Source organism: Dasypus novemcinctus, chromosome 17 (assembly GCF_030445035.2).
Source record: "Dasypus novemcinctus isolate mDasNov1 chromosome 17, mDasNov1.1.hap2, whole genome shotgun sequence".
NCBI classification, from domain to species: domain Eukaryota; kingdom Metazoa; phylum Chordata; class Mammalia; order Cingulata; family Dasypodidae; genus Dasypus; species Dasypus novemcinctus.
Window position 1 is genome coordinate 50440186 of NC_080689.1, and position 25674 is coordinate 50465859.

A 25674-nucleotide genomic window follows, 5' to 3' on the forward strand; every position below is an offset into this window, starting at 1 on the left:
TGAGATTATCATATGGTTTTCTCCCCTTTAATATGTTAATGTGGCACATTACATTTAGTGATTTTCTTATGTTCTGGCATGCTTAGTATAAATGACACTATATCACAGTGTATAATTCTTTTAATGCACCGTTAAATTTGATTTGCAAGTATTTTGTTGAGGATTTATACATCATATTCATTAGAAAAATTGACCTCTAATTTTCTTTTCTTTCGGTATCTTTAACAGGCTTTGGTATTAGGGGAATGTTGGCTTCAGAATGAGTTAGGTAATGTTTCCTTCTCTTAAATTTTAATGGCTGTTCTAATATATAATATATATATTAATAAAAGGGTTAAACCACTAGGAAGAATTAACAAAGTGCAGTTAAATCAAAGATCTAACTGTACACCTGAAAGAACTAGAAAAACAGCAGCAAACTAATCCCAAACAAAGCAGAAGGAAAGAAAGAAATAAGATTAGAGAATAAATGAAGCTGAGATTAGAGAATCAACAAAACCAAAAGCTGAATGTTTGAGAATATTAGTAACATTGATGACATTTAGACAGACTGACAAAAAAAATTTTAAAGAGAGAGAAAAAGCAAATAGATAAATTCAGAAATGAAAGGGAGAAGGTTACAACTGACCCTATGGAATCCTAAGAAGATATTATGAGAAACTGCATGCCAACATATTAGACAACCTAGATAAAATGGTCAAATTACTAGAAATGCACAGCCTACAATGACTCTAAGAATATAAGAACTGAACAAACCAGTCACGTTTAAAAAGAATAAATCAGTCACCAAAAATCAACAAAGTCTAAGACCAGATGGCTTTACAGGTGAACTCTACCAAGCATTTCAAGAATTGAAACCAATCCTGTTTAAACTCATCTAAAAATTTGAAACGGAGGGAAAATTACCAACACGTTTTCTGAAGCTAACATCTACCAAACCTAGATAAAGATACAAGAAAACTCTACAATGTCTGTATAATTCTATTAATACATTCCCAACAATGAACAACCATTCCTATTTCTCATATCCTCTCCAAAACTTGTAGTTTTGTTTTTGTAATAGTAGCCGTTCTAACAGGTGTGAAATGCCATCACAATGTACTTTAAAAAAAAAAAAAAAGATTTGTTTGTGCTCGCTGTGTGCTTTCTCTGTCCAGTTGCTCTGTGCCATCTGTGTCTGCTCATCTTCTCTTTAGGAAGCAATGGGAACAGAACCTGAGACTTCCCAAGTGGGAGAGAGGCACTCGATCACTTGAACCACCTCAGTTCCCTGCTTTGTTCTCTCTCATTGTCTTTCCCTTCTGTGTCTCCTTGTTGCATGATCTTTTTGAGTCAGCTCGGTGCACCAATTTGCTGTCTTGCTCGTCTTCTCCAGGAAGCACCGGGAACCAAACCCGGGACCTCCCATGTGTAGGCAGAAGCTCAATCGCTTCAGACAAATCTGCTTCCCCACATTATACTTTTTATTTGAATTTCCCCAATAGTGAAGGTGAATATCTTTTCATGCATTTTTTTCACCACTGGTATTTCCTCTTTGGAAAATGCCTTTTTCAGACATTTTCTTGAGGTACCAGGGCCGGGAATTAAACCAAGGACCTCATATGTGGGAAGCTGGCACTCAATCACTGAGCCACATCGTCTCCCCTGAGTTGGTTTTTTCGTTTGTTTGCCTATTGTTTGTGGGGTTATTTTGCTTTTTAAGTAGACACCAGGAACCAAACCCAGGACTTCCCATGTGGGAGGTACGTGCTCAATCGCTTGAGTCACTTCTGCTCCCATTTTGCATTTTTTTAAAAACATTTTTTTCTCCCCATTGTTTGCACTTGCTGTCTGCTGTGTGCTGTCTGTACCTGCTTGTCTTCTTTTTATTAGGAGGTACCAGGAACCAAACCTGGAACCTCCCATGTGGTAGGCGGGCACCCAACTCCTTGAGCCACATTCATTCCCTTTTGTCCACTTCTTAATCAAGCAGTTTTTTTTAAAGATTTTATTTTTTATTTCTCTTCCCTTCCCTTCCCAGCCCCTGCCCCCCATGTTGTCTGCTGTGTCCATTTACTGTGTGTTCTTCTGTGTCCACTTGCATTCTTGTCAGCAGCACCAGGAATCTGTCTCTCTTTTCATTGCGTCATCTTGCTATGTCAGCTCTGTGTGTGTGCAGCGCCACCCCTGGGCAAGCTGCACTTTTTTTGTGCTGGGCGGCTCTCCTTATGGGGTGCACTCCTTGTGTGTGGGGCTCCCCTACGCAGGGGACACCCCTGCGTGACATGGCACTCCTTGTGCACATCAGTACTGCACGTGGGCCAGCTCATCACATGGGTCAGGAGGCCCTTGGTTTGAACCCTGGACCTCCCATGTGGTAGGCAGACGCTCCATCTATTGAGCCAAATCTGCTTCCCCAAGTAGTTTTGTTATAAAGTTACAGCATCTCTTTATATATCATGTATATTATACTCTTATCGAATGCATTGCAAATATTTTCTCCCATTGAGTATGCTGCCTTTTCACCTTATTGACAAAATCCTTTGCACTGTAAAAGTGTTTAATTTTGAGGAAGTCCCATTTATCTATTTTTTCTTTCATTATTCATATTCTTGATATGATATCCAAAACCCTTCCCACCACCAAATCTTGAAGATGTTTTCCTACATTATCTTCTAGGAGTTTTATGATCCTGGCTTTTATGTTTAGGTCTTTGATCCATTTTGAGTTGATTCTTACATAGAGGTATGGATATCTAGTTCTCCCAGCACCATTTGCTGAAGACACTGTTGTATCCCAGTAAAGTGGATTAGGCTTCTCAACAATCAGCTGAGTCTTTAGATAAGACTACAAGGCATGGGATTGTATAAAACAGTGAAACATAAGGTGGAATAATGGTTAACAATACAAATATGAGTGTTCTCTCTTGAACTATAACAAACATATAATACTAATACATTATGTTAATAATAAAGAGTGTATGGAAAAATGTACCAAATGTGCGCTATAGACCACAATTAGTAGCAATAGTCTAATGTTTTTTCATAATCTGTAACAAACGTTCCACAAGCATGTAAATTTAAGGTGTTGGCTGAGGGGTGATGTGTGGGAATTCTGTTTTCTATGCTCACAACTTCTCAAATAAATAAATACATATTTCAAAAAATTTCAGTTGACAAAAGCGATGAGGGTCTATTTCTGAGCTCTCACTTCTATTCCATCGATCACTATGTCTATCTTTATGCCAAGACCATATTGTTTTGACCACTTTAAGCTTTGTAATTTAAGGTGAAGAAGCGTGAGTACTCCAACTTCATCCTTTTTAGGATGTTTTTGAATATTCAAGGGCCCTGCCAAATAAATTTGGTAATTGGCTTTTCTATTTCTGTAAAATAGGCTGTTGGAATTTTGATTGGGGTGGCACTCAATCTATAAATCAATTTGGGTAGACTTGACATCTTAATAATATTTACTCTTCCAATCCATGAATAAGTACTGTCCTTCCCTTTGTTTAGGTTTTCTTTGATTCTTTCAGCACTTTTATAATTTTCTGGGAACAGGTACTTTCCATTCCTGGTTAAATAAATTTCTGGGTATTTGATTTTTTTGTTATTATAAATCGCAGTTTTTCCTTCATTTCTTCCTCAGACTCTTCTTTAATCGAGTATAAAAACACTATATTGATTTCTGCATTCTGATCTTGTATCATGCCACCATGCTGAACTCATTAGTTCTAGTAATTCTGTCACAGGTATTTCAGAATTCTTAAATTCTAGAACCATGTCATCTACAAAGAGTTTTGCTTGTTCTTTTCTGTACCTTTTATTTCTTTTTCTTGCCTAATTACTCTAGCTAGGATTTCTAGCACGATGTTTATTAATAGCGGTGAGAGTTGATAGTCTTGTCTTATTCCCAATCTTAAGAGGGAAAACGTTCAACCTTTCCCCATTGAGTAAGATGCTGGCTGTGAGTTTTCACACTGAGGAATTTTCTTTCTGTTCCTATCTTTTGAAATGTTTTTTTATCAAGAAAGGATGCTGGATTTTGTTGAATGCCTTTTTTTTGCATTGATCAAGATGATCATGTGGGTTTTTGCATTCAATTTGTTAATGTGGCATATTACATTAATTTTCTTGAGTTGACCCATTCTTTCATACCAAGAATAAAACCCACTTGACCAAGGTGTATATTTTAAATATGGTGTTGGATTCAATTTGCAAGTATTTTGTTGAGAATTATTACATATATATTCATTAGATTGTTCTACAATTTTTTTGTATTTGTAGTTATTTTTATCTGGTTTTGGTATTAGGGTGAGGCTGGTTTCATCAAATGAGCTGGGTAACTTTCCCCTCCTCTTCAATATTTTGGAAGAGTTTAAACAGAATTGGTGTTAATTCTTCTCAGAACACTTGGTAGAATTCACCTGAAAAGCAATCTGGCTCTGGACTTTTCTTTGTTAGAAGATTTTTGGTGAATGATTCAATCTCTTTACTTAAGATTGGTTTGTTGAGTTCCTGTATTTCTTCTATGGTCAATGTAAGTTGTACATTTCTGTAATTTGTCCATTTCATTGAAGCTGTCTAATTTGTAAGCATAGTTTTTCATATTCTCGATCATTTACTTCTGTCGGGTCAGTAGTAAGTCTCATTGCTGATTTATTTGCCCTTTTTTTTTTTTGTCAGTCTAGGCAAGGATTTCTCAACTTTGTTGATCTCAAAGAACCATCTTCTGGTTTTGTTGATTCCTATTGTTATTCTGTTCTCCATTTTATTTCTGCTGAAATCTTTCTCATTTCTTTCTTTCTACTTTATTTGCCATTCTTTTTATAGGTCCTCAAGGTTTTCAGTTTAGATTTTAGTTCTTTCTTCTTTTTTAAATATAGGCATTTAGGCTATTTATTTCCCTCTCAGCACTGCCTTCGCTGCATCCTATAAGTTTTGATAAACTGTGTTCTCGTTTTCATTTCACTTGAGATAATTACTCATAGTTGTACACTATAGAGGGACTGTATGGTTTATGAATACATTTCAGTAAAACTGATTTTTAAAAAAAGAGAGATGAATCAAGTTTCCTCAAATTAATCATTATCACAAAAATAAAAATGTTTTGAAAGAACAAGCCAGTGCCAAAATTCATAAAGGAAAATAAATATATTTTTAAAAATTGAAATAAATAAGGAGAAAGGAACAGCCCTGACATATTTTTAAATATTTCAGAGATAAAAGGAAAAAAATTTTAGGATAGACTCAGTCAACAGAGAACCAAAAAGTATTTTAGGAGTATAAGCCATAAGTCTTCTGTTAAAATTACTAAACTCTGCCACTGTAACTGTGAAAACAGCCATAGACAATATGTAAACAGAGCTGTGTTCCAATAAAACTTTATTTACAAAAACAATGGCTGGCCCATAGGCCACAATTCACCAAATCCTAGTATAAATCATGACTAAACATAACAATGAGTCAGAATAGAAAGTTCAGAAATTGTCCATATCAAGATAAAGTGGTATTTCAAACCAGTGAGGAAAAGGAGGTACTAAACAAATGGCAATGGGAAAGTTATTTAGCAAAAAAAAATGGGGGACAGGGTGGGTAGTTGTATCTACATGCAATACCTTAGGCCAAGTTAATTCCAATTGGATCAAGATTAAAATATAAAAGTGCAAGAGAAAAGTACAAGAAAAACTATAGGAGAATTCTTAATTGTGGGAGTGGAGAAGGCATTTTAAACCTAGACAAAAAAGCCACAGGCCACAAAAAAATCTAATTTCCTTCATTTCAACCAGTAACATAGCAAGACACATCCAAAGCTCCATTCGAAACTATGCTATGCCATGGTCTAACACATCCCTACAATGTGAATAACATAATTTACCTCATTGGGAAACAAAGCAATTAGAGTATATGGTGTAGCAATTCGATATTACACATGAATTCCAAAAAGAAATATTGGGTTATGTTTGTAAACCGGTCTTTTCCTCTGGGCATGTATCAGTGTACTGGATTCAGGTTTTACTTTTACTTGATTAAATAATGATCAAGGCTTTAACTGGGCCATGTCAGTAGGAAGCTGACTCACAGAGAAACTGCACCACAGAGAAGGGAAGTTGGAGTTTTGATGCTGATGTCTTGAGCTGCAGTCCCAGGAAGTAGAGGAGCTTGGTTGTGAGGAAAGAGAAGAAAGCCCCTAAGCCTAGAGAGACACAAGACCTGGGAAGAGAGGAACCCTAAGCCTGGAGAGAAGCAAGTCCCAGGAAGAGAGAAATCCAGAAAGTCTGAACCCTGGCAGATGTCAGCAGGCATCTTGCTCCTATATTTAACAAAAGACTTTGGTGAGGGAAGTAACTTATGCTTTATGGCCTGGTAACTTTAAGCTTCTACCCCAAATAAACACCCTCTTTAAAAACCAACCAATTTTGGGGATTTTGCATCAGCACCCCTTTGGCTGACTAACACACATGGAAACATTCAATAAATGTGACGTTAATATTACCTGTGCTGCAGCCCAAATACAGTCAATATGTTGAGTACTCAGTCGCCCTTCTGCTGCCAAAAAATTCAAAATCACTTGGCACTGTTTGATAATCTGGAAAAGAAAAACTTATCACAGTTAATTTTTTAAAATAACATTCTCTCTCAATGAAGCAGAGAGAAATCATGTGATTTTCAACAAACCTCAATATGTAGATTTGGTCCAAAAATATGCTCTACCACATTGTTGCTAATAAGCCAGTCTGCAAGTTCTTTTGCAATGGACCTAAGTCAAATAATAAAAAGTTAGTACATTAAAAAAGTATAGGTGCATCTACCTTCCAAATATTACCATTATCCTTTCCCATGTGTAAAAGGGACTCAGTTGTAAAGTTAAATTTGTGCAAAAAACAAATTATGAAGAGGTGATTACATACAATTAATGTTCAGAGTACTGCAAAGCATAACTAAGATGCAATAAAAGAAATGCAAATATGCCCTAATTTAAAAACAAGTTACAAATAACTGAAAATTTAGGATTAACAACTTCTATTAAGCAAACAGGTGATAATACCAAGGGAAACACCTAATTAGCAATGTATTTTCCTATTCAAGGACTCTGTTTTCCTACTTTTTACTTTCCAAAGTGGGAACTGAAGCATTCAGGAAAAGTTTCTCACTATGCTGTCTACGTTAGGATAGCATCAGGAAGGTAGGTTACCAAAGGGTGAATAATGGAATAATCACCCCCAAACCAAACTGCAAGTCTCCTGCCTGATACAAACAAATATTTGACTAAGTTTGTCCCTAAAGAGATCAACTGGTTGTGCAGAGGAACTTAGTTACCAACGTATCATCCTTCATTTTATTAAAAATAAACTTCAAATTTTAGAAAAGATTTAATTATCCATTTTTTAATAATAGCTATTGTCTTCTAAATTAATAACATATTAGCCTAAAAATTAAGCTATTTAATGAATCTAAGTTAGTTTGGTTTCGTCAGTTATGTATTTGCTTTGCTTTTAACAGCATTCTGATATATGTGACATACAATAAACTGAGTATACTTAAAGTGTACAATTTGATGAGTTTAAATGTAAGTAAACATTCATGAATCCATCACCACCATCAACCATCAAGATAATGAACATATTCATCACTCCTAAAAGTTTCATTGTACCCCTTTGTACTCCATCCTTTTTCTAGCTCCCTTCCATTTCCTAGGCATCCACTAAGCTTTCTATCACTACAGAACCATTGGCTTTTTCAAGAATTTTATATAAGTAGAATCAAAAGATAGGTACTTTAAAAAAGAAAATCTGGGGAAAGCTGACATGGCTCAATGATAAGGCCTCTGCCTAACCATATGGGAGGATCTGGGTTAGATCTCAGGGGCCTCCTGGTAAAAAAGAAGAGGAAAGTGTGTCCACAAGGCAAGTCAAGTGCCTGTGTGGGTGCCCACACAGAGAGGCGAGTGCCCATGTGGCGAGCCAAGTGCCTGTATGAATGCCTGCATGGCGAAGAGTGCCGGCGTGATGAGCCAGTGCCCGTGCAACAGCCTGTGTGGTGAGCCGAGTGTCCATGTGAGAGCCTACACAGTGAGTGAGTGGCCACGTGGCGAACCAAGTGCCCACAAAGCAAGCTGAGTGCCTGCGTGGTGAGCCAAATGCCTGTGTGGTGAGCCAAGTGCCCACGTAGAGAACCAAGTGCCCATGCAAATACCCACATGGTGAGCATTCGCAGTGCCTACATGGCAAGCCAGTGCCCGCGCAAGTGAGTTATGCAACAAGATGACGACACAACAAAAGAGACACGAAGGGGAGAGTCAAGGTGAAGAGCAGCGGAGACCAGGAACTAAGGTAGCTCAATTGACAGGGAACCTCTCTCCAGTGTAGAGGGCCCCAGGACCAAATTCCAGTGACTCCTAGAGGAGAAAGATGAGAAGGCAAAAAGAGAAATATGGAAGATCACACAGCAATGGACTCAGCAAAAACAGCAGGGGAGGGGAGGGGGAAGGGGAGGAAAAATTTTAAAACATTAAAAAAAAAAAAAGAAAAAGAAAGGTGTATTAAAAAAAAAAAAAAAGGGCGGCAGACTTGGCCCAGTGGTTAGGGCATCTGTCTACCACATGGGAGGTCCGCGGTTCAAACCCCAGGCCTCCTTGACCCGTGTGGAGCTGGCCCATGCACAGTGCTGACGCACGCAAGGAGTGCCCTGCCACGCAGGGGTGCCCCCCACATAGGGGAGCCCCTCGCGCAAGGAGTGCGCCCCATAAGGAGAGACGCCCAGTGCGAAAGAAAGTGCAGCCTGCCCAGGAATGGTGCTGCACACATGGAGAACTGACACAACAAGATGACGCAACAAAAAGAAACACAGATTCCCATGCCGCTGACAACAGAAGCAGACAAAGAGGACGCAGCAAACAGACACAGAGAACAGACAACTGGGGTAGGGGGGAAAGGGGAGAAAAATGAATAAATAAATAAATCTTTGAGAGAAAAAAAAAAGAAAAAGAAAATCCGGCTTCTTTCACTCAGCCTAAGATTCATTCAGGCTGTTACCATGTATCAATAGCCCATTCCTTTTTACTGTTGAACAGGACTCCATTGTATGGCTATACCACAAGCCACTGAAAAGGTCATTTACATTTGATATTATCTAATATAGTTAAGTCAATTTATTGACAATAAAACAGAGTATAATATTACCATAGCTAGCCCCAGACCACTAAAAGTAATGGGCAGAAAATGGTATAAAAGGCAACGGTTGTAGCTCAACCAATTGGGCTCCCATCTACCATACAGGAGGTCCAAGATTCAATGTTGTAGTGTCAGCCCATGCTGGAATGTGGCCCAGCGCAGGAGAGCCACCCTGTGTGGGAATGCCACCTTGCGCAGGAAAAGCCGCTCGCTGCAGGAATGCCAGCTGATGCAGAGAGCTGACGCAGCAAGATGACACAACAAGAGACGCAGAGGAGAGAAAAGAAGATGTAGCAGAACAGGGGAGCTGAGGTGGCGCAAGAGTGTAATTGCCCCTCTCCCAGTCAGGAAAGTCCTGGGATTGGTTCCTGGAGCCACCTAACGAGAACACAAGCAGACACAGAACAACACACAGCGAAAGGCCACAGAGAGCAGACAATGACGGAGGGTGGGGCGGGGGAATAAATTAAAAAAGAAATTTAAAAAGAAAAAAAGAAAATGGTATACAGAACCTAAAAACGCATGCACAAATAAATGCACATATGAGATTTACCCAAATACATATGTACACCTTTAACTAGACGTGTATATATATTTATATATATATTTCCATCTGAGTAAAAATCCTTCATGCAAAATACAAGGTCAAATATAAACTAGACTATAATACTTGGTTTGTGTGAGATGTAAATGAAGTATAATTATAAACCATATTACATGCAATAAATTCTAAAAGTAGGAGGACTCAGTAACAAAATGTAAACAGTCCACACTAAAGTTCTTTAATTACAATGATTCAACATATGCATTATGAACATTTCAATTAGGTCACAACATTATAAGGTGTTAGTGGTGGGGCAGTGTACGGGAATCCTGTATAGTATGCAAGATTGGTTTATTAACTCACACCTCCCCCCCACCCCCCTAAAAAATGCTATTACAGTAGAAAACAAAAACAATCTTCCATTACCCAGAATGCTCTAGAAAATGGAGTTTTTGGTTTGTATTAGATTTTCTAGTTGCACCTGATAGGCTTCTAAGAACATTTCCAGTCATTTTATTGAAAAGAGCAATTGAAATTAAAACAAAATACTAACTGAACTATATATAACTGTATTTCAGAAATTAAACTTTTTAAAGCATTAATATATACATCTGAACGGACTTTGGCCCAGTGGTTAGGGCGTCCGTCTACCACATGGGAGGTCCGCGGTTCAAGCCCCGGGCCTCCTTGACCGTGTGGAGCTGGCCCATCCGCAGTGCTGATGCGCGCAAGGAGTGCCGTGCCACACAGGGGTGTCCCCCGCGTAGGGAAGCCCCATGCGCAAGGAGTGCACCCCGTAATGAGAGCTGCCCAGCGCGAAGGAGGGAGCAGCCTGCCGAGGAATGGCACCGCCCACACTTCTGTGCCGCTGATGACAACAGAAGCGGACAAAGAAACAAGACGCAGCAAAAAAAAAAAAGACACAGAAAAACAGACAACCGGGGGAGGGGAGGGGAATTAAATAAATAAAAATATATACATCTGAGAATGAGAAAGATTCTAGAAAAATAAACATTACTACTACTACTTGATGAAAAAGCTTTTTAATAAAGATTTAATTAAAAGATTTAAACAGTATTTGCAGCAAAAGATTTGCAGAACATCCTTTTGTGATATATTCATAAACACTAACAAAATAAAACACTAAAACTTCCATTAATATATGCGCAAAAAAACCAAAATCACAAAGGAATATAAACCTAGAAAATAAACTGTGGCAGGAACTTTTGGCTGCCAACCCGCTAACAACCATCACCCTCCTCCCTGTTGAAAGAACTCTGATTTTATTCAGGTATTGGGCCAGTTGCTTCAGGAGAGACTGGGTACTTCAAGACAATCACAGTAACCCCACTCCACTTGCTGGTGAATGTTTTGTATCAAGAAAGTAACCCAATTCTGTCCTACTTAGGGAGCTGCTGTGTAATGTTTGATCTTCACACATACACCAAAAATGGTACACAAGTTCGTTATCACATTCAATTAATTTTTTGTAGATTTGAAATTACTCAAAGATCTCAGGTGAAAAGGAGAAAAGATCAGTGAAAACAATACTTTTCTGTCTCTGTGTGAGATAGTTACATGTGGTGCTTCAAAAGCCAACACAGTCATGGAAGGTAACAAAAGGACAAAGGCAAAATGGAGGAATGGTTAAGTGGAAAGACAGAAATAAGCAGTCTTTGAGGGTTCTGTTCATCTGCTAAATTAACCAATTCTGAAATCAACCTCTATCCAGACTTCTTATGTGAAGAGATGGAGTTTTCTAATTGTTTAAGCCATCTTTAGTTCAAACTGAAAGCATCCTGAAACACAATATAAAGAGGATGTCCACCTTGCCGGTAATAAAAGTAAATAATAATGAGCAAAAGAATCCAGACGTGAACAAATACACACGCTATATAATAAACTTTATGTAAAGGTAAAATATGACAGGAAAACATTATCTATAGTGATAAAAGTTAAAATAGTGGTTACCTCTGAAGAATTAGAGATTGAGCTAGACAATGATTAGGAAAGGGAAAAGTGAGGGGACTTTATGGTCATAATATTCTATTTCTAGATATTGGTGGCAGTTATACATTAATTCATTTTATAAAAAGTTAAGCCACTCATTTACTATGACCTATACATTTTTCTACTTGTGCATTGTATCTCAGTAAGTTTTAAAGAAATATATACAGAATTCATTCAAACAGGTATTTACTGAGCACCATTTTGTACCAGGCCTGCTCTTGGATACTGGCATAAATCAGAAAATAAACCAGTAAAAATTCCCTGCCTTTAAGGAGTTGAGCATTTTTCTTTTAATATAAAAAACATACAATCACATGAAAGGAAAAATAACTATAAAATGTCATCAAATGAATGTAGTGATGGTTTAATGTGGAGTAAATTATTTTAAAATATAATAAAAATTAAAAAAAAAAACATATTCAGTTTCAACTAGACTAACAGGAGAGAGGATTGGAAGAGAGTTCAGAAACGAAGATTATATCGGCAAAAGTAACTAAAAGTGTCAAAAGTGTTGAAAATAAAATGACAGACAAAACCCAAATATTTAGGAATAAACTTAACCAACATTGTAGAGCATTTGTATTCAGAAAACTACAACTCACTGTTGAAAGAAATAAAAAAGATCTAAAAAATTGGAAGAACATTCCATATTCATGGATAGGAAGACTAATATCATTAAGATGTCAATTCTACTCAAATTTATACACAGATTCAGAGTAATTTTTATAAAAATTGCACCATTTTTTTATATAAATGGAAAACATGATTATCAAATTTTTTGGAAGGGTAAGGGGTCCTGAATAGTTAAAAACATTTTAAAAAGGAAAAGCCAAGTTGGAGAACTCTCACTTTAGTTCTTTAAATCGTATTACCTAGTTATAATGGTAAAAACAGCATAGTACTGACATAAAGACAGACACACAGACCAATGGAACCAAAATGATGGTTCAAAATCAGGCCCTCATCACATCTAGGGTCAAGAGAGTTTTGACAAGTCTGTCAAACCCACCCCAGCTCAGACAGAACAGTCCACTCAACAAAAGGTGCTGGTAGAACTAGGTATCCATTGCCAAAAGAAGGAAAGAGGACTTCTATCTCACGCCTTATACAGAAACTAACTCAAAATAGACAAAATCTAAATATAAAAGCAAGAACCAGAAAGCTTCTAAAAGAAAATGCAGGAAAATATCTTCAAATCCAGGTGGTAGTTGGTAGACTTTTAAAGGAGATAAGAAGACTAAGATGGACTACTGATGCTTAATGCATATGAAAGTTTTAATTTACTGTAAAAGTGTGGAAATGTGTAATTTTGATGGAACACATTATAGAGAATAACAGCTGGTTTACACTTGGGAATGTGGCGGAGAAGGGTCGTCTAGGGATGTAAATGCCAATTGACAGGAAGCTAGAGAATAATCTAGGAACTGAATAACACAGTAAACCCAGAGGTGGTTGAGAACTATGGTTGATGGTATGATACAAGAGTGTCCTTTGTGAGCTAGAGCAGATATACATCACTATTGCAGGGTGGTGGGAATGTGGAGAAGCAGAGAAAATTACAACTGGAATGACCAATGGACTGTGATTAATAGCAATAATGTAATATTCATATATCTATGCCAAAGATACATTGTGTTGATAATGCAAAAAGTATTCCAAATATACACTATGGACCTGGTAATAATCTGATGATACTAACTCATAATCTGTAACAAATGTGCTACGATGGCGTGGTGTGTTGATAGAGGAATATTGTATGGGAATTCTGTACTTGGGCATGATAGTTTTCTAAGTTTACAACTTCTGTCATAAAAATACATTTAAAAAATAATGATTAGGTGGGTTGGGGGGAAAATACACCAAATGGAAGATAAGGACTACAGTTAGTAGTCAAGATTTTAACAATATTCTTTCATAATTTGTAACAATTGTCTCAGAACAATGGAAGGTGTTGGTGGTAGGCTGATGGGACCCCTGTATGACACCATGCATGTTTGTTTTGGAAATTCACAACTTTTACTATACACTTATTGTTTATGTATGTTCATGTGTAAATGATATAAAAAATAATAGGTTGGGCTGGGGGAAAATACACCAAATATAAGATCCTTTGGTTAGTAGTAATATTTTGAGGATACTCTCTAATCATTAAAAATGTTTCATAAGAATGCAAAGTATTGGTGGCAGGGTGAGGTATGAAAGCCCTGTATGATGTTATGTATGTTTTATAAGCTCACAACTATTACTATACACTTATTGTTTATGTATGTTTATGAATGATATAATTCAACAAAAGAAAAATGAAAAATAAATAAATAAAATGGGGGACCCAGAGATTTCCATAATGTCTGAGTTAACTAAACCTATAAACTGAGCAACTACAAAATTGGAGAATGTTGTCATGAACAACCACTTCAGGGGTCTGGAAACAAAAAAGGCATAAAACCAAATTCAAAAGTGTTTATTCAAGAAAAACTACTGAACTTCAAAAGAACACAATGTGAATCTGTGACATTTTAACATGAGGCTGCTTCCACTTCTGCTCCTTTTCACATTGCCATCCCCTTGCCAGCTCTTTGGAGATACTTTTAACCAAGGTGGTCTGTTGCTAGAAAGGGCTAACTTCATTTGAAGCATAGTATGGAAAATCCTATACCTAGAGCCACTGCCAAAAATCATAGTGACTTTAGTAGCAAACAATTAGGTACAGTCAACATCGCTGCTAGTGAGGTCACAATACTGAATGGGGCAAGCAACAGATTAGCAGACCAACAGAATTTCAATGGGGCAATCCAGGAAAACAATACAGTCATAAAAGGCCTTGGTCAGTAGCCCCTATTTCTGGGGGGTCTTAGAGACTGTGCATACTCATAATCCAGAGTTGTTACTCTATATCAAATGTCCAGTTTTCCACAAAAAATTATGAGACATGTATAGAAGCAGGAAACTGTGACTCATACTCAGAAGGCCTGGATACTAGACTTGTCAAAGACATCAAAGCATTTATAAATATGTCCAGAGAAAACTAAAGGCAACTATGTCTAAAGATTAAAGGAAGCAAAAAATAAAAATAAAAACTAAAGAAAAAAGATTAAAGGAAGCAATGACAAAAATGACTCTGAATATTGATTAAAAATAGTTATAAAAAAAGCAAATGAAAATTCTGGAGTTGAAAAATACAATAACTAAAATGAAAAAGTTCGCTAGAGTCCAACAGCAAATTTCAGAAGGCAGATGTAATACTCTGTAATAAAAGGAATGAAGTACTGATAAATGTTACAACATAAATGAACCTCAAAAGCAGTAAATTAAGTAAAAGTAGACAGATGAAAAAGAACAAACAATGTTAATATTCTATTTAAATGAAATGTCCAGGATAGGCTAATCTAGAGGCAGGAAGTAGATTAGTGAGGCTGTGAATAAGACTGGGGATTGATTACAAATGGGCAAAAGGATCTTTTTGAAATAATGGAAATTTAATTTTGGGTTGTAATGATAGCTGCACAAATCTGTAATTTTTCTAAAAATCATTGTATATTTAAAACAGTAAGTTATACCTTAATAAAACTGTTTTAAAAGACAAGACAGACTCAATTCATAGCTCCAAATATACTTATCACATACTGTTTCTCTTCTTTGCTCCAATTTTCTCATACTGTACACATCCTCTCTCTCCCAACCTAAACTCTGTCCATAACCCAGTATTCTTCAAAACTTTTCCTCTACTCCCTGTTCTCGCAACCATATCTTTAGGATGTATATTCCTTGTACTTTTTTTTAGTGGAATTCCTTCTTATTCTCTTTCCCCTCTATCAGCAACCTAAAGACTTAAGCATATTATGTGTGGGGTTACTGCACTGACGATTCCAGGACTTTCTGCATGTGTGAGCAGGGAAGTACTGCACTGTTACAGGGTTCTCTAAAGCACTTCTGCAGGAGGATGCTGAGGGGTCAAACAGAAATTCAGGATTGTAGCTTGTCATGTATTAGGTATAGTCTATGTAATTTCCTGATGGTATGAAAAAACACAATATAATCCAGAATTTATAAAGCTTTGACCAATTCTGGGCAACACATTTTAAGAGGAACACTGACAAAGAATGTTGCCAGAGATGAATAACTGGTCTGGTAAGAAATCTAAAAACCATACTAAATAGGGAACTATTGGAGGAATGAGAACTCTTTAATCTGGAGGAAAAAAAAAAAAGAGTAAAGAGATATAGTCTCTAGTTTTCAAATGAAGGATTGGGCTCATCTAAGAGATTGGTTCCAGAGGGCAGAACTAAGATCAATGCATAAAAGTAATAGTAAAGTGCAAACATGACTCAGTCATATAATTAGGAATATTCTAATACCATAAAGCTACTCTAAGTCTGATCAAGCAGAAGATAAAATATTCATGTTTGAGATTTAAAACACTGATGTCTACACTGCATGTAAAACTAAATAAACACATTTCTAAGAACTTGAAAAATACTAAGCTATTTTTCATATGAGTTTCATTAACTTGTTTTTTTCCCTCCTGTATTAAATGTACCTTCTGAAAACTATCAGTAACATATTCTTTAGTACTGAATTCTCCTGTATAAATAGTATGCTTTCAGATTTTGTGACAAATATCAATAATACCTGGTTTAAACTGCTTTAAAAAAAAAAAAGAGAAAAATGTTTTAGAATATTGTTCTAAAAGTATTAACAGATACACAAATGAAACCATTAGGAAAAGTACTTCTAGTCAGTATTTCAAATCTAATAAAGTCACAATTATATTCACCATATAAACAGATGCAAATTTAAATGTTATACTATGTATAAATCAATGCTTCTACTTACGTTTCTGTGTCTGAAACCAAGGACTCATTATTGCACACATCATTGAAGGTATGAAGTTGATTCTATGATTTAAAAAAATTTTTTTCCAAAATTATTCTTGTACAGGTATAAAGAAACATGGTAAACTGACTGATACATGTAGATCATTATCAATAACCAGAACAAATTAAAACCAAAAAAAGATAATCAAAACACACACGTGTGCAGAAACACAAAATTCCCAATTAGTATGACTATTTGTCACATTTAAGAACTAAATAAATTCATTCCACAAGTAATATATGTGCTTTACTACACTCTACAAGCACATTAGAGAATACAAAGCTGAATAAGGGGAAAAAAAAAAATCTAATGCAAGGTAGCATTAAAGACAAAATTTCAGGAAAAGCTGCTTAGATAAACACATTTAAGATTTAATGTACCTGGGTAATTGTCAACGAGTATTATTTTTATTTACAAAGTCTAGTACATGGGTAAAAATCTAACTATTGATACTTCATAAATACCAAGAATTTTTAAAAAAAGTTACCTTTCTTAAAAGTTCAGAGCCTGGTAAATTCAAACATCATTTAACGCAGAATAAGTTGATTTAAAAATTAGCACTCCTGTCCCACCCCCCCACAGCAGTTTGATATTACTGATGAATTCCAAAAAGAAATACTGAATTATGTTTGTAAACTGATTTTCCCCTCTGGGCATATTAGATTATATTGGATTCATAGGTTTACTTGATTAAGTAATTACATAAACCTTTTGAGCCAGTAGAGCATTAAGTCCCCAAACTTTGGTGGGTGGGGACTCACAGATAAAAGGTGCAAAGGAAAGAGTTGGGTCTTTTAATGTTGGGAGTTTTGATGTTGGAGTTTGATGCTGAAGCTGGAGCCCCAGGGAGAGAGACAGAGCCATTCGCCTAATAGTCTACAGCTGACCTTGTGGAGAGAGGCAAAGCCTAGAGAGCCTCATAGTCTACAACTCACCCTGTGGAGAAAACAGAGGAGATGCGCCCAGAGGAACCCAGGAAGCCTGAACTCTCACAGATGTCGGCAGCCATCTTGCTCCAACACGTGGAAATAGATTTTGGTGAGGGAAGTAACTTATACATGGCCTGGTATCTGTAAGCTCCTACCCCAAATAAATACTTTAAAAAACCAACCAATTTCTGGTATTTTGCATCAGCACCCCTTTGACTGACTAATACACGCTCCCTCCCAAAAAGGTACATTCCAAGGTCTCCAAAAATATACATTCCGATGAGCATGTACAATAGTGGAAAGTAATATGTAAGTCTAATATTTTGGGGATTAGTTCACCAGTACCATTTTACACATGCCATCTCTGATTAAAAGACATAATACAATTAAGACAGCCTAATCTGGATAAGTTTTGCTCACGTGTAGCAAACTCAGATAACTATACTACAAAGCAAAGCAGGAAACAAAGAAGTAAAACTAACAGGGACTGTGCAAATCAGAGAAATCCTATCTGTACTTCTATTAAATTATCATTATGCTGGAATATAGACCCAAGGATGTATGAGGCCTTCTGTTTTTTTACAAGTGAAGATTTTATTTATGTGAATTCTCCCTATTTAAAGCAATACTTAATACTGTACAACACTAACAAAAAATTTCTGTCAAATCTGGTCTGCAGTCTAATCTGTGGTCTCTGCTTGTGGAAAATCAGTTAACTGTTTACGATACCCTCCATTTGTCTCTGAAAATACTGCTTTGTAAATGTAGAAAAACAAAACAGAATAGTTAAAAAAAATTAAAAATTAAAAAAAAAAATTAGTGAACGAACTGGATGGACCATGACATCAAACAGATCTAAGGTACAATCCTTACAAACCTAGGCTCAGTTTCCTCACTTTTAAAATAAAGTAACAAATTACTTGCAAGAACCATACAAAGTTATGCTTGTAAACTGCTTAACACAAAGGCCTCCCAATAATAAATATTCAGTAAATAGTAGGTATTATAATAATCTGGAAGGTAAATAAAAACGACCAAAAAGAAAGCAAATACAGCTTACTGTTATCTGACTCAGTCCAGCCAACCTCATAGTTAAAGTAGGTGACATAAAGTATTTAAATGCAAGATCAAGGCTTTCTTTATCAAAACATAACGTGGTATCCAATGGTTCTTTCACTGTGCTCCACATCAAATCAGCCATGTTGCGAGCTGCACTCTGGCGTAACTCCTGATCAGAGAGCTTGCATAAATACCTGAGTGATTCAGAAATAAAAAAGAAGACCACTCAGTAACTCAACAATATTCCTTTGCTCCATACCTCCAAAATGTTGGGTAGAATAGAACCTGGGATCCTTAGACTTAACATTCCCATTTTAAACTACTACTAAGTGATGCCAAAAGGATTATAACTTAGAACAATGTGTCCTTTTCTGAGAGTCCAACTTGAATCAGAAACTGCAAGCAACCAAGTTATTTAAAATAGGATTTTGCACTTCAGTAATGCTTTATTATTCTCTAGTACCCATCATGCATACAATTCCAAGAATGTTGATGCCTGACTTTATCCTGTTTGAGTAAAATTTCAGCTGACTTCATATAAACAGTAAAACGCCTCTTCACAGCCAAACTTCTCTAAAATGAATACATTTTTTTTTTTAAAGATTTATTTATTTAATTAATTTCGCCCCCTCCCCTGGTTGTCTGTTCTTGGTGTCTATTTGCTGCGTCTTGTTTCTTTGTCCGCTTCTGTTGTCATCAGCAGCAGGGAAGTGTGGGCGGCGCCATTCCTAGGCAGGCTGCTCTTTCTTTTCACGCTGGGCGGCTTTCCTCACGGGCGCACTCCTTGCACGTGGGGCTCTCACGCAGGGGACACCCTTGCGTGGCACGGCACTCCTTGCGCGCATCAGCACTGCGCATGGCCAGCTCCACACGGGTCAAGGAGGCCCGGGGTTTGAACCGCGGACCTCCCATGTGGTAGACGGACGCCCTAACCACTGGGCCAAAGTCCGTTTCCCTAAAATGAATACATTTTAAACATGATCCCTTTTTGGCTTCCAAAAAACACAAACCTCTGGTTCTCCTCTTACCTCTCAGGCCCTGCCTAATTTCTTTCGCTGGCTCCTCCTCATCTACCCAACTTTCATTACAGTCCCTCAAGATATAATGGATTGCAAAATGGACACAAATTCCTCCCTTTACCATATGCAGAAGCCTATACAATGTGACATTGCTACTTTTCCCATCAAGAGGGGGGCGTCTATTTCTCTCTTCCCTTGAATCTAGGCTTCGCTAAGTAACTTGCTTTGGTCAATGGCACATTATTTTAAGCCATTAGGTTTCACATAGCGAAAGCAAACTGATACAGGGCTCCATCCAAGACTCTTTTCTATCCCCTTTCTACATTCTCTATCCAGGTGACCTCATTTCTTCCCATGCTTTTAAAATGTTTTCTTTATGCTGACAACTCCTGAATTATTGATGTTCTAAACTACAGGCTCGTCCTCACAACTTGTCAGTACTACTGAGATGTCCCACAGGTATCTCAAACTATACCCTTTAAGTTCTCCCAGTCTTAAACAAAGTGAAAAATTGAAATGAGGGAGGAATTGTCAACCAAAATGCTCCCTTTTCCTCATTTCACGTAATCACCAGTTTTGTCAATTTTATTTTTGCTTATCGATCCAATTTTCAAAATCACCATAAACAACCTAATACAAATAACTGTAATTTCCTTCAAAGACCAATTCAAGTCTCCCAGCTTCTATGCCAGCCCCCTATAATTTATAACCCACTTAAAAGACGAAAGTGATCTTTTAAAAAGCATGACTCATCAGCTTAAAACTCTTCAAAAGATTCCCACTAATAAAATTAAATCCCAAGCCCTTGCAATGGCCAAATAATCCAACCCTACTTATCACTCCAACCTCATATCACAATTATATCCTTTTACACATTATGCTCCACTCCACCCATACCAGTCTGCTTTTAGTTTAACATGTAATACTGCTTCCAACTTCAACATGTGCCATATGCTCCTTCTACCTAGGATCATCCTAAGTCCTTCTGATCATCACTTGATGAGCTGATTGATGTCCTTCAAACATCACATTTGAGAAAGGCCTCATATGCTCTATCATAAACCAACTTTGCACAACATTCATATTTTCCTGACACTTTTCCCAATAATCAGAACAGTTTCTGGAAAATAGGCACTCAAATATTTGTGAACAAATGAGAAAAAAAGTATAAAAACTCATATGTTATCAAGAAATATAATTCTTAGAACTCAGTTCACAATCTGAGAAGGTTAATCAGTACAATCCTTTTCCTCACCCCATTTACTTCTTAGGTGGAGACTTAGAAAACTCAAATGTGACCACCTCCTCCTCAGTGAGATCTTTCCTATCCTCCTATTCAAAACTGTAATCCACCCACCTCAATCCAACCTTTGCTGTGCTTTTTCTATAGAACACTTATCACTTTCTGATGTGCTACTCATTAACTTATTTGGTTTGTTTTCCCCTACTAGACTACACAAGAGAGCAGAGATTTTTTAAATCCATTTTTTTCTCTGTTACATTGCCAGTGCCTAGAACATAATGGATAATATATTTTCATTGAATCAATAAATAGTGTGGAATGCCATGCAACCATTAAGTTCTGATTCTTTTCATATACAGTGCTTTGAAAAAAAAAACCTGTAGCATAAATTGCTTAAAAATAATCATTAAATATAAATTCATATATGTGCATTTAAAAAATACTAATTTTACAACAAACGGTTAATTGAAATTTTCTCTAGAAAATGGGACTACAAGAGACTTTGATAGAATATAGTTCTATACTATGTTATAGATTGCTTCAACATGCATTATATGTGGGTGGTTCTGGGTTTGATTTCTGGTGCCTCCTAAAGAAGACAAACAAATAATGAGCAGACATCAAGCAAAAACAAAAAAAAAACAGAACAATGAGCAAACAGACAAGGGAGCCCTGGGGTGGGGGGGAGGGGGAAAGCGGAGGAGGCACTTACCTGATAACATAGGTCCTAAAAGGTATAATGTGCTGCATGACAGCAGGGATATGTAGCCATATTCTAATCTATAAGGAAACATAAAGACACATTAATGCATAATGAATATATGAAATGCCTACATCTACACTTTAATAAAAACAAGGATTTAGCATTTTGCCACCTCTGAAATGACATGTATTTTATTATCTATTTTGGAAAGGATAAATTTATTAGAAATAGAATCACACACATCTGGTAAGTAATTTAAGCTAATACATTTTGACATCATTTTTATGTAATTTTACAAGCAAACAAATATGAGAATATGCTTTCATAAACTATAACAAGTATATACTAATACAGGGTCATCAAAAAGGGGTGGGTTGGGTAAGGTATTGGTGATAATAGTAATGTTCTGATAATGCTCTTCCATAGTTTGTAACAACTGTTTCACAAGGCAAGGTGTTGCTGGTGGGGTTATGTATGGGGGCCCCCTATGATGATACACATGTTTGTTCTTTAAGTTCACAACTTTTACTATACACTTATTGTTTAAGATGGTAACGTATGAACGAAAAACTTCAATATAAAACAGTACCCAGAAAAAAATATTAGCTTCTGAGCTATCCAAATAATATCTACTTAAAACATGTTACTCTATACCTCTTTTGTATGGCAGCAATCCAAATACTACAGAACTAAATCAGTTTTTTAATAAACCATCTCATTCTTCTTTTAAAAATATCAAATTACCTATGGTTTCTAGTCATTTCAATGTCCATGTAAGGCAAATTTTTCAGTCATGAATTATTACAATGAAACAACTATATAGTGAAATAAGCTCTTATGATAAAAATCCTTCTCATCTATAATTTTAAATGTTATAATAAATCCATTTCTACACCTTTTTCTACATGATGTTCTCATGCATTTTGAAATCTAAAATGCTTATATTATAGTAGCTTTATTCTCCTGAAAATTCTAACCAAATCAAATGTAATATCATACTAAACCTTGACAGGTAAGATACAAATTAAAACAAGTTCAGAATAGAGAATATAGGACTTCACTCTAACAAAAAATATCTAGGGAAGCAACTAGGCTCCTGTATACCATATGGAAGGTCCAGGGTTCGATTCCTGGGACCTCCTGGTGAAGGCAAGCTGGCCCGAGCAGAGCGCTGGCCCACATGGAGTGCTAGCCCTCGCAAGAGTGCTGGCCTGAGTAGAGAGCTGGCGCAGCAAGATGACATAACAGAAAAGAGACACAGATGAGAGACAGTAAGAGATGCAGCAGACCAGGGAGCTGAGGTGATGCAAGAGATCAATCGAGCACCTCTCTCCCACTCCAGAAAGTCCCAGGATCTGTTTCTGATGCCACCTAAAGAGAAGACAAGTACACAGAGAAGAATGGATAGCAAATGGACAAAGAGAATAGAAAATATGTATGTGTGTTTGGGGCGGGGGGGGGGGGGGGGGGCCTAAATAAATCTTTTTAAAAAATCTACAAAAGTCCTATAGCAGATGTCATCCTAATGGTGAAATATTGATCCTTTCCTGCTGAGAGAAGGAACAAGACAAGGATGTCTTTTATTATTACTTCTATTCAACTTGAATTGAAGGGCTCAGACAGTGTAATAGGGCAAGAAACTAAATAAAAGGGACAGGACTGGATATGAAGCATTAAAATTAACATTACTCTGAGATTATATGATCATGTAAACAGAAAAACCAAAGTAATTTTCAGATAAACTTTTGTGGAATTAAATGAGTTTAGCAAAATTGCTGGCTCAAAAGTCAATACAGGGGAAGCGGATGTGGCTCAACTGATAGGGCTCCCGCCTACCGTATGGGAGGACCTGGGTTTCATCCCTGGGGCCTCCTGGTGAAAAAGAACAGGAGAAAGCATGCCTGCGCGGTGAGCCAGTGCACATGCGGGGAGCCAAGTGCCCGCCTGAGAGCCCACGCAGGGAGCTGAATGCCCATGTGGTGATCCAAGTGCCCATGCAAATGAGTCACACAGCAAGGTGATGATGCAACAAGAGAGAAAAAGGGGAGAGTCAAAGCAAAGCGTAGCAGAAACCAGGAACTGAGGTGGCACAATTAACAGGGAACCTCTTCCACATCAGCGGTCCCCAGGATCAAATCTCAGTGAATCCTAAAGGAGAAAAAACAGGAAGAGAAGACAAAAAGAGACAAATAGATACAGAATATCACACAGCGAATGGACGTAGACAGAAAAACAGCAGGGTGGGGGGAAGAGGAGGGGGGAAAAAAGAAATATATTTAAAAAGAAGTCAATATAAATGAATAAACATACACAAAACACTGTGTATTTATTTTCTACATACTAGGAAAAAACAGTAAACAAACCTTTTTAAAAGACACCATTTACAACTACATCAAAAATATCAACTACCCAGGAATGATCTAACAACGATGTATAAGATCTCAATATAGAAACAAAGAAAACGATAAAATTATATGAGAGAAATTAAAGTGTAAATAGACATTTACTGAATTTATAAATTAAAAGACTCTATACTGTAAAGATCACAGTTCTCCCCAAATGTATTTACAGATTCAACACAACCTAAAAAGGTTTTTGTGTGCAACTCTGAGCTTGAGAAATTAAGAGTGTGTGGAAACAGTACAAAATTAAGCAAATAGAATAATGCAATATGCTAGAGCCCAGATCCAAGCACATAAGGACACCCAGAATTATGACAAAAGCTGTAAATCAGAGAAAGGAAGAAAGGACTGTCTTTGTGATGTTAGAATCAGAGGGTATCTAAACTGGAAAGAAAATGAATCCTGATCTCTCATATATACCATACGAAAAAATAATTCCAGTTGAATGACAGACCAAAATGTAAAAAGAAAAACAATAAAATTTCATTGTGGTTTTATGTTTTTTAATGTTTTATGAGACTGAGTACCTTTTCATAAGCATATTAGCCATTTCGATATTTTTTGTGATATGCCTGTTCAAGTCTTTAGATTGTCTGCTTTTATCTTTCTGATTTATGGAGATTCCTTAGATATTTTAGATGCAAATCTTCTGTCTGACATATGTATTGTAAATATAACCTATCATTCTGTGGTTTTTCATTCTCATATTTTAAGAACCATAGTTCATCAAGCAATGTGTAATTTATTAAACTTTTTCTTTATAGTTGATCACTTTATTTCTGGCTATAAACAGTTTTCCCTTCTCTAAGGTCATCCTTCTGAATATGTAATTTACTATAGTAAATCAGGTACTACCTAAGGCTAGTCCTTATCTATCTTACCCTTAAAGTGTTTTTTAGTTCATGGGCTTTTTCTTTTCAAAGAAAGGGTTGTCTTATATTCAGTTTTTTTCACAGTTACAACCTAGGAGTTTTCATTCCTATGTAAAAGCCTGTTTAATCAGAGATTACCAAATGGGGATTCCAGCCTTACTGATGCTGAAATTGTATGGCTAAACAAACTGCCTATTTTTAGAGAAAAGAAAAGGACATATAAAAATAACAGGATTGTACTTTACATAAGAAGAAAATATGTTCTAGATCAATTTTTACGTGGCTAGAAAAGGCTGACATTTTAAAGCCCCTGAAGTTTCTAAAAATAAAAAGGGAGATCTATTTTTAATTTTTTACAAGAAACCACTAAGTGTTTATATAAGCCCCAGGCAGGGTGATACAAACTCCCCAAAAAGTCAGAAACAATGCTGTAAGTCGAAATGCTTTAAATGGCACTAACCCTTTAAGAAAAACTCTAAATACTGTAAAAACTGTGAAGAAAGTAAAGTACAGGTTCATATTAACCCTGATTACAAAAGAACTTTATTTTAAGCTCTTAATTGCACGAAAGTATTAACAATATTAGAGAAACTAATATGCAGAAAGACAAATCAAAAAATGGCTTCTGGGGAAGCGGACTTGGCCCAGTGGTTAGGGTGTCCGTTTACCACATGGGAGGTCCGCAGTTCAAACCCCAGGCCTCCTTGACCTGTGTGGAGCTGGCCCATGCACAGTGCTGATGCGCGCAAGGAATGCCCTGCCATGCAGGGGTGTCCCCCGCGTAGGGGAGCCCCACGTGCAAGGAGTGTGCCCCATAAGGAGAGCCACCCAGCGCGAAAGAAAGTGCAGCCTGCCTAAGAATGGTGC

At 36.8% G+C, this 25674-nt stretch overlaps 1 protein-coding gene across 4 annotated transcripts in view; it reads right to left on the minus strand.

The window, feature by feature from the left end:
- USP34 (ubiquitin specific peptidase 34) overlaps nucleotides 1-25674 on the minus strand; it is a 285574-nt gene that overhangs the window by 167012 nt on the left and 92888 nt on the right. For all 4 annotated transcript variants that reach the window (XM_058278638.2, XM_058278637.1, XM_058278635.1 and 1 more), the window contains exons 6-10: nucleotides 21543-21610; nucleotides 18570-18762; nucleotides 16539-16600; nucleotides 6657-6738; nucleotides 6475-6567 (exon numbers count right to left, since the gene is read on the minus strand). In XM_058278638.2, the coding sequence (XP_058134621.1) occupies nucleotides 6475-6567; nucleotides 6657-6738; nucleotides 16539-16600; nucleotides 18570-18762; nucleotides 21543-21610 (498 nt within the window). The remainder of the gene's footprint in view (nucleotides 1-6474; nucleotides 6568-6656; nucleotides 6739-16538; nucleotides 16601-18569; nucleotides 18763-21542; nucleotides 21611-25674) is intronic.